This window comes from Hemiscyllium ocellatum, chromosome 18 (genome assembly GCF_020745735.1).
Source record: "Hemiscyllium ocellatum isolate sHemOce1 chromosome 18, sHemOce1.pat.X.cur, whole genome shotgun sequence".
Taxonomy (NCBI): Eukaryota; Metazoa; Chordata; class Chondrichthyes; order Orectolobiformes; family Hemiscylliidae; genus Hemiscyllium; species Hemiscyllium ocellatum.
In genome coordinates, this window is record NC_083418.1 from 52515145 (window position 1) to 52531076 (window position 15932).

At 40.0% G+C, this 15932-nt stretch overlaps 1 protein-coding gene across 3 annotated transcripts in view; it reads left to right on the forward strand.

Moving 5' to 3' along the window:
• Positions 1-15068, forward strand: part of usp47 (ubiquitin specific peptidase 47) — a 153823-nt gene extending 138755 nt beyond the window's left edge. For all 3 annotated transcript variants that reach the window (XM_060838995.1, XM_060838998.1, XM_060838997.1), the window contains 6 exons: positions 171-286; positions 4795-4913; positions 8680-8810; positions 11731-11778; positions 12257-12387; positions 13476-15068. In XM_060838995.1, the coding sequence (XP_060694978.1) occupies positions 171-286; positions 4795-4913; positions 8680-8810; positions 11731-11778; positions 12257-12387; positions 13476-13650 (720 nt within the window). In that variant the 3' untranslated portion in view covers positions 13651-15068. The remainder of the gene's footprint in view (positions 1-170; positions 287-4794; positions 4914-8679; positions 8811-11730; positions 11779-12256; positions 12388-13475) is intronic.
• Positions 15069-15932: the final 864 nt, after the last annotated feature.

Here is a 15932-nt window from a genome sequence, read left to right on the forward strand (position 1 = left end):
AATTCAATTGTATTTGATGATCTTGAAAAAAAAATTGTAATAACCTGAAGAATTTAATCAGGAAAAAACCGAGATTTGTACATTTTCGGGCTTCAATAAAATTCCAATGCCAGAATTATGTTTGAAGAAAAGACTTCTATCAGTATATTCTATGTGTTCTTGTATTGCAGCCCTGTAAATTTCTGCTCGATGCTGTGTTTGCTAAAGGAATGACGGTGCGCCAATCAAAGGAGGAACTCCTTCCTCAGCTGAGAGAACAGTGTGGGTTAGATCTTTGTGTTGACAGGTACGAATTACCATTGATCTACATTGTAATAATCTGCAGGCGCCAGATGCCTATTAGCATTTGTTTGTAGGCTAACTAATATCTGGTCAGAGGAGATGACAACATGAGTGAAAGCCATTTGTTCCATTTTGTCTTTTCTAGCATATGTATCATATTCTTTTGGTCTTCTGGGTTTACATATAGTCTTGAACTATCTGAATTCTATAGTAAAATTCTATAGATAACAGCAGAGATAAGATTTCTATCTAGGAGGAGAAAGTGAGGACTACAGATGCTGGAGCTCAGAGCTGAAAATGTGTTGCTAGAAAAGTGCAGCAGGTCAGGCAGCATCCAAAGAGCAGGAGAATTGACGTTTCGGGCATGAGCCCTTCAGGAATCTAGTCTAGCAAAGAAAATGAAGTAGGCATGAAAGATTTCAAATCCCTTCTGTCATTTCTGGTTGGTGTGGAGATATGTACAACTGACTGGATTGATAATATAAATGATCCAGAAGAGAAATTCATTAAATAGTAATTTAAATATAACTAACCTGAATTTCAAATGTTATCACTGAACGATTGTGAGCACAATAAAGCAATTCCTTAAAGGACTGTCCCTTATTTTGTTAAAATAGTAGTAATTATTGTGGAAGAACGCAAGCTTGAATCAGTGTTGAGCTAAAAATGAACAGTTTGCCCATGTCATCCTGCATCTTTGCTTACTGTTGCCAAATTTTGTATCAGTCGCTAACATCTCATAGATTGAAAGGAAATTTTCATTACTTGTTGGGTAACTTGGTGGGCCTGCTGGCAGAAATCTGGAATATATTTGCGCTTCTATAAATAAAAATTAGCTTTATTGTTTATTTCCTCTGCCTTTCAAATTCCATTTTTCTTTTACATCATGTGCAGATTTGATTCATGTTTAACAGAGGAACAGTCTTCATTGTATGGGAAACGTCACCTGAGACACTCCTTCCTTAAGGTCTATCAGTCTCTCTTGTATTTAACTGCATTGAATCTCTGCCAGAGGGTTGAAGAAAGATGAGCTGGAGTCTTTCAATTCTGTGACCACAGATTTTGCAAGTGTTTGTTTGTCTTCCACGCTCAGCATTATATTTCTAGAATTTCTTTTTGTTTTCACATTACACAAGATACCTTTTGTGAATGCAAGCATCACTAAACACTTTTAAAAATAAAATTATTCTTTCATAAGTTGCAAATGACACTGACTAGGATAATATTTATTGCCCATCCTCAGTTGGCCCTTGAAAAAGTGATTTCACTGCTTTGAAACGTTACAGTCCATGTGGTGTTGGTGTATTTTCATTGCTAATAAGGCAGAAGTTCCAGGAATTTCTTCCAATGAAAGTGAAGGATAGCGATATAGTTCCAAGTTGGCATGATGTTTGACTTTGAGGGGAACCTGCAAGCGATGATATTTCCATGCATCAGCTCTGTGGTCACAAGTGATGCAAAAAATTGGGTAATCATTGGTGAATGTCCCACTTCTGACATTATGATGGAAGAAGGTCATTGACTCAGCTGAAGCTGGTTGGGTCTAGAACACTACTTTGAGGAGATGTTCTGGGATTGAGTTGATTGCCCTCCAACAGCTATGTTCTCTTCCTTCATGTTTGTTCGAAAGAAGTATTTGTTTCCATTTTATCTTACCTTCTCTTGCACCATTTCTCCTGAATGGAGGAACAGAGGGATCTTGCAGTCCATGTCCATTGATTCCTCAAAGTTGCCAGCCAAGTTGATAGGGTTGTTAAAAAGGCATATGGTGTATTGGCTTCCATTAGCAGGGGGATTGAGTTTGAGCCACGAGGTTATGCTGCAACTCTATAAGGCCCTGGTTCTACCATGCTTGAAATATTGTTTGGTTCTGGTCGGATGTGATAGGAAGGATGTGAAAGCTTTAGAGGGGGTGCAGAGGAGATTTACCAGGATGCTGCCTGGACTGGAGGGCATGCCTTATGAAGAAAGGTTGGAGGAGCTAGGGCTTTTCTTATTCGAGTGACAAAGGATGAGAGGTGACTTGATAGATGTGTACAAGATGATGAGAAGAGGCATATATAGAGTGGATAGCCAGAGACTTTTTCCCATGGTGGAAATAGCTATCATGAAGGGGCATAATTTTAAGGTGCTTGGAGGAAGGTTATGGGGAGATGTCAGAAGTAATTCTTTACACAGTGTGATGGGTGCGTGGAATGCACTGCCAGGAGTGGTAGTAGAGTCAGATACATTCAGGACATTTCAGCAACTCTTGGATAGGCACATGGATGATAGTAAAGTGAAGGGTATGTAGGTTAGTTTGATCTAAGAGTAGGATAAAACGTCAGCACGAAATTGAGGGCTGAAGGGCCTGTCCTGTCCTATGTTCTATGATACGTATTGGCCATTGAAATGGTGTACGTCTTATTGAAATGGGTTCTGCAGGAGATTTGTCTGAATTCGTGTGGAGATGACTTCAAGAAGAACGATAAGGTTTGTTTGACAGTCCTCCCATCGAATCTGTAGAATGCAGCAGAGGCTTTGCTGATGAAATTTCCCTACTAGCCTTATACACTCTTGTTGCATAGTTAATTTATCTTTCCTGTACCCCTGCTCTCCTCCCCAACTTGATATATCAATTAATACTCCATAATTGTAAAGGAACTGTTAGGTCTGATCTTAGATCTTCAACAAATTGACAAGGCTGTATTGTGCAGGTTTTGCACAGTTTATGATGGAGCCTTGGATAGTATTGAAAATTTGTTGCTGGAAAAGCGCAACAGGTCAGGCAGCATCCAAGGAACAGGAGAATCGACATTTCGGAAACTGAAGAAATCTGAGTTCATCCCTTGTGGTTGGAGGGTTCCTAGGCGGAAGATGAGGCGCTCGTCCTCCAACCGTCATGGGATGAACTCGGATTTCTCCAGTTTCCTCATTTCCCCTCCCCCACCTTGTCTCAGTCAAATCCCTCGAACTCAGCACCGCCTTCCTAACCTGCAATCTTCTTCCTGACCTCTCTGTCCCCACCCCACTCGGCCTATCACCCTCACCTTGACCTCCTTCCACTTATCGCATCTCCAACGCCCCTCCCCCAAGTCCCTCCTCCCTACCTTTTATCTTAGCCTGCTGGACACACTTTCCTCATTTCCGAAGAAGGGCTTATGCCCGAAACGTCGATTCTCCTGTTCCTTGGATGCTGCCTGACCTGCTGCGCTTTTCCAGCAACACATTTTCAGCTCTAATCTCCAGCACCTGCAGACCTCACTTTCTCCTTGGAAAGTGTTGTCAAACAGAGACCTAGAGGTTCAGTTCTTTGAAAGTTGTGTCACAGGTAGATGGTGGTTAAGGCATTTCACATGCTTGCTTTCATTACTCAGACCTTTGAATTTAAGAGTTGGGACGTCATGTTCAGGTTGTACACGACTCGGGTGAGGCCACTTTATAAGTATTCTGTGTGTGGTTCTGGTCACTGCTTTACGAAGGAGATTAGTAAATAGGTTGGGGGGGGGGTTCAGAAAAGGTTTACTAGAATGTTGACGGGACTGGAGGGTTTGAGTTATAAGGAGAGGCTGGATTAGCTGGGACTTTTTTCACTGAAGCAGAGGAGGTTGAGGGTGACCTTGTAAAATCATGAGAACCATAGATAAGATGAATAGCAACGGTATTTTCCCGAAGGTTGGAGAGTTCAAAACTTGGTCAGCATGGACATGTAGGATTGAAAGGTCTGTTTCCATGCTGTATGACTCTGATTCTAACCATTGGAGAGTTTTCTACTGATTTCCATTTACCTCCATTTTGCTTGGGCTCCTTGATGCCATTCTTGCTCACATGCAGCTTTGATCAGTTTCATTCTCACAGTGAATCAGTGTTGTCATTCGTCTTAAGGTAGTTTTTACAAGTTTGTTTGGAAAATGAAGAAGTCGTGTCTGTGACCTAGGAAGGAAAATCATAAAGGGAAATAGGGCAGCCAATTTCCGCAAGCAGAAGTGTAATAAGTGATCAGGTAAACTGTTTATAGTGATGTTGATTGAGCAACAAATATTAGCCCATGCTGTGGGGGATTTCATTTCTACTCCTCTTTAAAATGGTGCCCTGGAGTCTTTTAAATCCACAAAAGATGACAGGGCCTTGATTTATTGAAAGGCGATACTTTTGACAGTACAGAACATTCAGTTTTGGACTAAAAATGTCAGCCTAGGTTATATACATCAGTTTCAGGATTGATTCAAACCTGAAAGTATTAGCCACTGAAACTTGACTGATATAATTACAGAGATTATTGCAAGCAACCTTATGATGATTTGAATAAATTATATGGAACAAAGTGGTTCTTTTTTTTGTTAAATATTATATGCCTCTAAGTTGTTAATAACTAATGCAAACTTCATTGAAAAACACTGAACTAGTCAGACCAAGCTGTTCATTTTCAGGCTGCCTTCATAATACTACATTGCCAATACATTAACGCAATATAACTTGACTTTAAAAATAAAAAGCTTCCCTTCGCTGATAATCTCTATTGTGTTTTAATAGGTTTAGACTGAGGAAGAAAACCTGGAAAAATCCTGGGACAATTTTTTTGGACTATCATATCTATGAGGAAGATATCAACATATCCACTAACTGGGAGGTTTTCCTTGAGGCACTTAATGGTAATGCTGCTTCAACAAGAATTTTTATATAAAACCGTTTTATTGTTTTTTTTTAAAATCCCCAGGTGCTTCACAGAAACATAATGAACAAAATTTAACACTGCGCCACTTAATGAGAAATTAGATCATAGGATCACAGAAGTAGCTCTTAAAGAATTTTGTAATTAATTAGAGAGGTGGAAGAATTTCAGGAAGAAATTTTAGAGCTTAATCTTTCAACAACTGAAGGCACTGCGCTGATGACAGCACAATGTAAATCAGGGTGCATAAGAATTGGAGGACTGCAAATATTTCAGACGGATGTATGGTTGAAAGAGCTTACAAAGGTGGGGAGTATTGAGGCAGTAGAGAGATTTGATACGTGATAGAACTTAGTCAGGTTTGTGGCATCTGGAAGTCAGTGAGGAAGTCTTTAGGACATAAGCACAAGATGATAATGGAGTAATTGATGCACGTTAGGATGGAAGCAGCAGAATTTTGGTGCAAGTGATAAATGGGAAACTGCCAGGAAAGCATTGAAATAGTTGTCTTGAAGTGACTGAGGCATGGTTTAGGGTTTCAGTCGCAGGTGAGTTGAGGCAAAAGTGGGCAATGTTACTGATGTGGGCACAGACAATCCTGGTGCTAGAGAGGAGATAGGAAGCTCAGTTCATGATCATGTAACATGCCATATTACAGAAAGTCAGGTCCAACCTCAGTCCGTGGAGAGAACTGTAGTTAGTAAATCGAAAACCATTTGTGTGGGGTACAGAAGTCAATAGATTTGGTCCTCCTAATATTTTGATAATTTCCTAAAGTAATTTGAAACAACGATGAAACATGATAATAAGACTTTGTTGGTTAGATAATCAGTAAACGTTTTGTCTACCTTTCAGAATCTACTGCATTAACCCTGGCGTCTTGGGAAAATCATGGGTACCATAAGCTGGAGGAGGTTACGAAGATGAAGAGTAGTGAACTTTTGATGGGATTTAAATATCGGAATAGGAATTCTTCAACTTCAGGCTTTGAGGGACCTGACCTCCTCAGGTTGACATGAACAGGGGTGTTAGTGATCAGGGTTACCTTGCAAAGAAATTTAGAATTAGAATTAGAATCCCTACAGTGTAGAAACAGGCCCTTTGGCCCAACAAGTCCACAATAACCCTTTTGAAGAGTAACCCACCCAGACTCATTGCCTTACCGTGTATTTGTCCCCAACTAATGCACCTAACCTTCACATCCCAGAACACTACAGGCAATTTAGAATGGCCAATTCAACTAACCTGCACATCTTTGGATTGTGGGAGGAAACTGGAGCACCCGTAGGTAACTCATGCAGACAGGGAGAATGTGCAAACTCCACACAGACGGTCACCTGAGGCTAGAATTGAACCCAGGTCCCTGGTGCTGTGAGGCAGCAGTGCTAACCACTGAGCCACTGTGCTGCTCTAATTCTGCAGGCCATTGGCCTATTTAATTTTACGGGCAGTTATAATTAATGTTCTGCATTTTTAGACACTTAGTTTTGTCTGTGCTTCACATCTGGTCTGGGTTTGAATTACTTTGGTTTTTAATTTCATCTCTCTGTGCTGACATTGCAAATGTTGCTTGTTTTGCTCAAACCTCAGTGTAACCTTCAGGTGAAGAAGTAATTGTTAGCACCTGTGCGTTGTATTATGGGATCTTTTTAATCTCAATTCATTTTGGAGATGCGTATGTTTACTGCCTTTTATATTCCACCCCAAGTTAGCCGTGAATCACCTTGAACTGCTGTAGTCATTATGGTGAAGATGCTCCTGAAGTATCGTTAGGGAGATACTTCATGTAAGGGTGATGAGAGCCATAGAATAGTTCATATGCCCAATTGAGTCTACTTCCTTGTTCAGTATGATCATGTGGGCAGAACAGTGGCTCAGTGGTTAGCACTGATGCCTCACTGTGCCAGGGACCTGGGTTCGATTCCAGCCTCAGGCGACTGTCTGTGTGAAGTTTGCATATTCTCCCATGTCTGAGGGTTTCCTCCCCTGTCCAAAATGTGAAAAACAAAGCTCACTCACTTCAATAATTTTAGTCCGAGACAAGATCTGAAGCAATCACTATGTTTATTATATGCTTGCAAGCGTGGTGCCTGAAGTAAGGCACCTAGAGTTTAGCAAGTACATATCTTATATAGGATTCACTACTCCCGACCCGGTGCCCATTACTATTGTTTGTCTCTTGCCTTATCCGGTACTTTGTTATGCACAAGACAAGTTTTGCTCGGCCATTTCACCACATCCTGCTGTGGCCCATTGTTAGGTAGATCCTTCTTCACAATTATCTACTTCCTTCACCTGTGCCATTTCCTCCCTTTCCCCAACCATATTGATCCTTATGACCTTTTAATTGGGGTTTGTGTTTAATTGTGTTTTTGCAAAAGTGGGAAACAGATGCTTATAACTACTGCTTGTACAAGCATATCTGGCTTAACCTACATCCTCACAGCACCTTATCTATTTGTTTACCATTGTTTGCAGGCACGTTTCATTCTTGTGCACATTATAGCTAATACAAAAGCTATTATATATTTCCTCCACATAGTTTTCATTCTTGTTGACTCAGCTCTTGGTTGAAACAATTATACACTGGTGTGAGTTCATTTACCTTGCATAAGTAATTATGATTGCAGAAGTAACACTACTTTACCTATATCCCACAAAAAGATATGCAGGTTAGGTGAATTAGCCATGCTAAAATGTCCATAGTGTTCAGGAATGTGTTGGTTAGGTGCATTAGTCAGGGAAAATGTAGAGCAATAGGGTAGGGGAAATGGGTCTGGGTGGGCTACTCTTTGGAGAGTTGGTGTGGGCTTGTTGGGCCAAATAACCTGTTTCCACGCTGTAGGGCTTCTATGATTCTATGATACGATTGATCTTGTTAGTCTCAATTCCATACATGCTGTGTGAAATGTGATTCCTGGGGAGGTCCTTCCCAAACTTTGATATATGCAGTGACTGTGCATCCGTGTCTGCATGGGTTTCCTCTGGGTGCTCCGTTTTCCTCCCACAATCCAAAGATGTGCAGGTTAGGTGAATTGGCTATATTAAATTGCACAGTGTTCATGATGTGTAGGTTAGGTGTATTAGTCTCAGGTAAATGTAGGGGAATGGGTCTGGGTGGGTCACTCTTCGGAGGGTCACTCTTCGGAGGGTCGGTATGGACTTGGGCCAAAGGGATTATTTCCACACTATAGGGATTCTATATAACCTTCTAGTGAATGAATTCTAAAGATTCTCAGTGTGAAGAAATTTCTCTTAACTTCAGTCCAAAATGCTTTGACTACTTACTAATATTTGATTTTTTGACTTGGATAATTTTTTATCTGACTTGGGGAAAAGAAAGCAATGAAAGTTGTTCTGTCTCTCATTGACTCTTAGGGAAGTGGAAGTAGGTTGCCTTCTTAAAACACTGCTATGCTTGTACAAATAGTACTCAGTGGTGGTGGGGATTTATTTTTGATAGGGTGAAGAATGGTGCTGTTTAACTTGGCCAGGATAAATAATCTATAGGGAAGGCTTGGAGGTGCCTATGTTTCTACTAGTTTGCTTTTTGTATCCTCCTCAATGAGTTGTCGGGCTGGGAGATGATGTATTAAACTTGGAGAGTAGGACATTGTTTCTCTTAGAATATAATACACTCACAGTGATCCAGTGGTGAATAAGAGTGCAGTGGAGAGAAGATGCACTGCAGAGTGATAAACAAGTGCTGTTGGAAATTCTGTTATGTTCTTTTGGTCTTCCCTCAGAGCCTGAGAAGATGAAGTCCCTGTCACAGTTGGCAGTTTTGACCAGACGGTGGAGGCCGTCCTGCATGAAGCTGGACCCCTTTCAAGAAATTGTCCTGGAGAGCAGTAGTGTTGAGGAGCTGAAAGAGAAGGTTTGTCACTTCAAACAGCCATTCTCTTTCTTTTTTAACAAAAGAAATCTGATGAGATGTTTCATTAGACACTCAGATATTTTCCAACTGCAGAGCTCCTTTGATAATGAGCCAAATCTTGTTTGAAGAATAGCGGTTAATGATGCATGCTGTTTTTAATTTGTAGGTTGATCAGCGTGTTTAGATGGTCAAGAGATATGCCACACGTTGCAAATCCTCAGAGCTAACTGGTTGATTTACACTACTCCTCTGTTAAGTTTACACAAATGGAACTTGCTCAATTATCAATTTAAATCCCCATTAAACATGCTGCAGAAAATTAGTGCTTCTGATTAACAGTGCAAGTAACATTTTATTACCATGATGTTCTTGTTAAAGCAACGCTAATTATCCAGATAATTTAACTGATCAATCTCATTTCCATCAGATAGTTAATAGACATTTAAAAGATTTTACAACTTGTTTTACCCCCCCTTTGTCTCTTTTTAGTCTGTTAATATAATTTTTTCTTTCCTCCTCTTACTACTCTTTCTTGATCTGATTTGACCCTAATTAACCCTGTCATTCCTGTTTCTTTCTCACTCCTTTATTCTCATTGGCTAAAGATTGTCCCTCACCAAGCTTCGTTTTCAGTTCATGTTCCTACCAAATTATGCCATATATTGTTTCATTCTTACATTGGGCAAATTGCTGAATGAAGTATACTATACCTTCAAGGTAAACCTAATGTCCTTGTATAGGAAAGGAAACTTTCATCCTTAGGGATGGCAAAAACTGGCTGAGACAGCAACACCCTCATCCCATAAATAAATATTAAATAAGTTAATTGGTGCAGAAGGTTATAAATCTTGGTTATGACAATCAGAACTTGATATTGGAGTAGGGATAAATGTAACAACTCCCTCTAACATGGCAAAACAATATCAAAGCCCATAGATACTTTTGCTTTTATACATGAAGGCAAGTCCATTGAATCTCTACATTTGTCCTGAGTTTTATTTCAACAAAATTTTTATAAGTGACAAAATAAGGAGAGAAAAATAGAGGCTGTGGAGCTGCATTGAGCGTGGATGTGGGATTAAGGACAGGGATGTGGCCAATGTAATGATTGCATTTACAAAGTGGTCATTTTGATGGCTTTTACCCATTTTAGCATCCATGGTAAGAAAGATTTTACAGATAAAATTTGCTACATATGTCACCTTGTATGTCCAGATAGGGAGAACATAGTTAGAAGCTAACATGAATTTCAAAGGTGCTTGACAAATCTAGTACCATTACTTATGTGGATAACAGATATGGGCGATGAGGGAAATGGATTGGATATAGTTACATGAAAGTTAGGAAAGAGCAAGGTCTAGGCAAATGAGTGCTAAGATTTCCATAAGTTTGCATAATTTAAACCTTCACTGACATTAAGACAATGTTTTGTCATTCTCCAAAAAGAAATGTGAAGACAAAGTAAGATTGCAATTCAAGCAAGTTATTGAACTACTCTTAAAAAGAAAATGAGGACTTTCAAAAAGTTAAAATTTTTAAAATAGATTGTGTTGGCTCTTAGAAATAGCAGACATGTTGAACCAAATGTAGAAAGTATAGGGAAATTGAATTAAGTGGGGTACTTAAGAGTGCTTTGAGTGCACAGAGCTAGATGATTGACATCTGAGGTGCGTGTCACAAAGTCAGTCCTTTTTTTGTCTAAAAGCTATTCCTTGGCTCAAGGATACTTCTGTCCTTGATGTTTTTCCAGGCCGGGCTCCAATCAGTCTGGTTTGATACAGTGATTAAAGGGCATTGAGAGGCCTTTTTGTTTATATGTAAACAGATTAGATTAGATTAGATTAGATTACTTAGTGTGGAAACAGGCCCTTCGGCCCAACAAGTCCACACCGACCCGCCGAAGCACAACCCACCCATATCCCTACATTTACCCCTTACCTAACACTACGGGCAATTCAGCATGGTCAATTCACCTGACCCGCACATGTTTGGACTGTGGGAGGAAACCGGAGCACCCAGAGGAAAACCATGCAGACACGGGGAGAACGTGCAAACTCCACACAGTCAGTCGCCTGAGTCGGGAATTGAACCCGGGTCTCAGGCGCTGTGAAACAGCAGTGCTAACCACCGTGCCGCCCACTGAGACTTCAGGCCGAAGTTGTAATGTTTTAGAAGTGACCTTATAAAGAAAAGGGAGTGGTCAGCTCTCCAGCTGAGCTGGGTAGTTTAGTTCAGTCCAAAACTGGTTGGGAATTTAACTGTATCTGAGAGCTGTGTGGAAACACTCTCGTCTGCCCTTATAACATCAACCGCTAAAATGTGATCCTTTTTTGTACCGTGTTTTAAAGAGAGTTTGCTTATTGGGACTGTTGTATATATTCGGAACAACATACTGAACTCTAGTTCTGTAGGCATTTTTATTCAGTTCTTAGTGTTTCATTTTGTGAATAAATGTTTTGTCTGTTTTAAACCTGGTAGTCAACCTCGTTAACTTAATCTGGGTAATTTTCACTGTATGCTTACTGAAACAAATTGCAAAGATATGGTCTGGGCTGCCTGCTAAAGAATGTTTTGAGTGGTCTGGCCTAGTCCATAGCATATGAAATTGAGAGATTCTGGAATTGATGTTCACTTTGAGCTGTCAAATTATGGCCACTGCTGCTCCAAAGTAATCAGGCAAATTATAGGTCCAAATTACTAAAAGAGAAAAAAAAGTTTCAGGTTGCAACTGTACCATTTAATAACTATTGCTTTTTAAGTGATGATGACAACTGATACTGGTTTGGCATTTAAATCTGCCCAGTTGGCAAAGATAATCACATTGAAAGTTAATCAGGCCAGTTGTGGGATAAATGTTTTGTAGTAATCATGCATATGGTAAGAACTTTTTGTCTGATCTTTTGTATTTTTTGTTTAACAGTTACATGCAATCAGTGAAATTCCCATTGATAGCATAGAATTTGCTAAGGTGAGTAGTTTACTTTGAGCCATTCTTTTTAATCATTCAGTTTGTCTGAACGCAATTAATTGTAGAATGTCATGTCGTTTTTAAAGTGTGGAAACAGGCATACAGTCAACAGTCTTTGCTGGCTTGATCCTCTTTCCACTCTTCCATCTCATTCTTACACTGTATCATATTTTAATGCACTAGTAGATCGATCCATAATCTCTTGAGTTATTCCACTTTGCAAAGTCATACAAGAGATGTTGACATGTTGCTTTTTTGTGGAAAAGTGAGACACAAATCTTTAATAAATACTTCCCCTCCCTTTTCCCCTATTTTATCTCCCTCACTTCCCAAACCCTAGTCTTCTGCAAGAGTATGCTTCTTCCAGAATTAGCACTTTTGTGATTCAGTGGTTTAATTTCTTTTATTAGCATTAAGGGAGCTTAAATGCACATCACTGATCATTTATTAACATCACTTCACATTATCTATTGTGCAGGGCCGGGGAACATTCCCATGTGATATTTCAGTACTGGAAATTCACCAGGACTTAGACTGGAATCCTAAAGTCTCAACCCTGAATGTTTGGCCACTTTACATCTGTGATGATGGAGCAGTCATCTTTTACAGGTAAATGGGTTCACTAAACTGAGCAGGGCATTATAACATCTCATTTTAGTAACTACAGCGCAGTTAGAACTAATCTGTTGGAATAGTCCTTATCTGGATGAACACAAGACTTGCTTTTGTATAGTGAGTTTGCAATCTTAATGTCTTAAAACACTTTTAAGAACTTTTGAAATGTCACCGGTTACCATACTGAAATGCAGCAATTTGCACTTAGCAAGTTCTTCTCACACAGCAATATAATAAAGACCAAGTAGTCAGTTTCAGTGACATCGAGAACTTCCTGCTTTGCTTTGGCATGATACTGTGGGATCTTTTACATCCACCGGAGAGGGTAAACAGTGTCTCAGTTTAATGTTGTATCCAAATGACATTTCCAAAGCTTCAACACTCACTCTGTACTGCACAGGAATGACGGCCTGGATTTTTGTACTCATGATTTAGGAGTGGGATTTCAACTCTCAGATTCCTTTGAATTTGAATTGGAATGTATTGGAGAATCTCCATGGAAGGTTTTGAGATTAGATTAGATTCCCTACAGGCCCTTTGGCCCAACAAGTCCACACTGACTCTCCAAAGACCAAACCCACCCAGACCCATTTCTCTCTGACTAAAGCACCTAACACTATGGGCAATTTCGAATGGCCAATTCACCTGACCGGCACATCTTTGGATTGTGGGAGGAAACCTGAGCACCCGGAAGAAACCCACGCAGACACAGGGAGAATGTGCAAACTCCACACAGACACTTGCCTGAGGCAGGAATTGAACCAGAGTCTCTGATGCTGTGAGGCAGCAGTGCTAACCACTGAGCCACCGTGAAGTCGCTTTATCTGGTTTAGGTTTAATTGTTCATTATATTAATACCAGAGCAAATCTTGTGTTTGGCTTCAGCTATGTAGAAAACAAACCTGCTATCAATGTTTTAATGTATTACTTTTAAATGGCAATTTCATTGCAGTAGGTAAAATTATGCTAGGATATTATCCTGACGTATGCCTTATTTTTACCAAGAAGCTCAAGGTGCGTCGTTCTAAATAAAAGTGTATTCCTGGCAGCTTTCTAGTTAGCTTTTCTGCACTCCTTTGCAGGGACAAGTCAGAGGCTCAGATGGAGATGACTGAAGAGCAACGCAACGGGCTACTGAAGAAAGAAAGCAGCCGGCTTCAAAAATCAGGCCACCGGGTGAATTACTCACCTCGCAAAGAGAAAGCACTGAAGATCTATCTGGATGGCGGCCCTAGCAAAGACTCCAGCCAAGACTGAAACTTGGCCTCCCTGGTCAGGTCATCCCTGGAACCGAAATCTGATTCACCACTGCTGTGTAGAACTCCTGTGGCTATCCCATTTATCATTAGGTGTACCTAATGACACCAGCACTGATTGGCCACCAATCAGAAGCCCAGTGCCCCGTTGGGGATCACTGTCTGACTTTGAATCATGTCGTGCACTATAGTCTATTGTACTGTAAAGTTAAAAGGGAAGTGCAAAAAATGGGGTTAAAATGATTGAAGATAATGTGGACTCTGCACATATTCGCTGGAAATACTAGACCCCTCTGCCTAAAGAGGTTTTTGTAGCTGAATAAAAGCTGTGCACAGTCCTCAGAATTTGTCATTTATTTTATTCATAAGTGTGCACCTACGTTATAAATTTTAAAAAATGCATATTCTATATGGGTTAGGGAAGGGAGGTATTGATGGTTGATTAATGGCGATGGAGTACCATCAGCAGTGTAGAAAGAGGTGATTCTTCATTATAAATCGAATGAACAAATATTATCGGCAACTTTTACCTGGCCTGGAATTCTATGCGAGGGTTTTATAAATCTGCACTCAATCATTTTGTTTGTAGTGACTATGATGGGTTTACTTTTGTCTCCCAGATTGTAGATTTTGAGGTTCCAGCCCTTGTATTGTTTCTGTGAATGTACAGGCATCGACATTAGCTGCAGATTGACATAAATTAACTGAATCTTGGCTGAAGATGTTGAAGATTATTTGTCTCTGGCATCTAGGAGTACGTGGATGGACATGGCAGACATGACACAAGCCACATGCAAACAAAACATGTACACCACATGTCCAGGTACACATTTCATGCACGTACACCATGCAAATGCTGCACACGAGGTATAGTATTAGAGGGCTACTTGAACTGTTGCATTTTTAGGTGCTTTCTTTCTTTCTCATTTGTTCAGTTGGTATTTGGGTATTAATAATTTTCATGCCTTTGCTCAAACTTTGGTTTTTACCAACCTTAGAGGCACCTGATTTCTAATTATGTGTAATATAATTTGTGATTCTGTATCAAAGATTAATTATTTTTGTGAATCTTGTTCCATGAAGAAGCAAGGAATGATTTTAATTTTCTGCTGTATTTAATTGACTTGACCTAAGAGGTAGTTCATCTTAAGTGTGAATTTATTTTCAACAATTCAAAAGAAAACACTTAGGATGATGAGCTTGTTTCATGGCTAGATTCACTTTACACACTTAACTGAAGAGCATTAGGAATTGGAAACTTTAACTGCTGCATAATCTCCATCGCCATTTCTCCCTCCTCTGATTCCCCAAGTGGTCTCAATTTTTAATGAGACAGTTTTCTTTTTGGTTAAAGTATTTTTTCATGGCCAATGCTGTTCACAATTGAGTAACATGCCAATAAAACATTTATTCATTCTATTTGGATTCTGAGGTTTACATTTTATGTAGGCAACTTTGAACTGCCTTTTACTGAGAGGTTGTTCGTTTGCTAGTATTTGGATGTTGTGAAAAAGTCTCTATAATCATTCCTCTAATACGAGTAAGTATTGGACTTTGAACAGAGTTTGGGATTATTGTAACTGCAACACCAAGCATCTTACCACATAATTGTAAATGCATCAAATAATTACAATTTGGATAAAAAGTGATGCATTAAATCACTTTTTATAAAACATTAGTCAGGCCTTGTCTGGAATATTGTCTTTAATTTTGGTCAATATACTTTAAGGAGGAAATCAAGACCCTGGTGAGAATTCAGAGGAAATTAACTTAATGGTACTAGGGATGAGTGAGAGACTTCTGTTCTCCTGAGAGCAGAGAGGTATGTTTATTAGCCAAGACACGGATTTAAAATAATTGGCAGGAGGATTAGAAGGAAGCTCAGACATTTCTTCACTGGGAAAAATAGCCAGCAGTCACCATCATCGTGAGTTTAAATCAGAGCGGTGGTGGAAAAGCATAATGGGTCAGGCAGCATCCGAGGAGAAGGAAAATTGATGTTTCGGGCAAAAGCCCTTCATCGGGAATGGAGGCAGGGAGCCTCCAGGATGGAGAGATAAATAGTCGGGGGGCTGGGTAGCAAAGAGTACAATAGGTGGATGGAGGTGGGGATGAAGATGATAAGTCAGAGAGGAGGGTGAAGCGGATAGGTGGGAAGGAAGATTGGCAGGTAGGACAGGTCATGGGGATGGTGCTGAGCTGGAAGGTTGGAACTGGGGTAAGGTAGGGTGAGGGGAAATGAGGAAACTGGTAAAGTCCACATTGATGCCCTGGGGTTGAAGT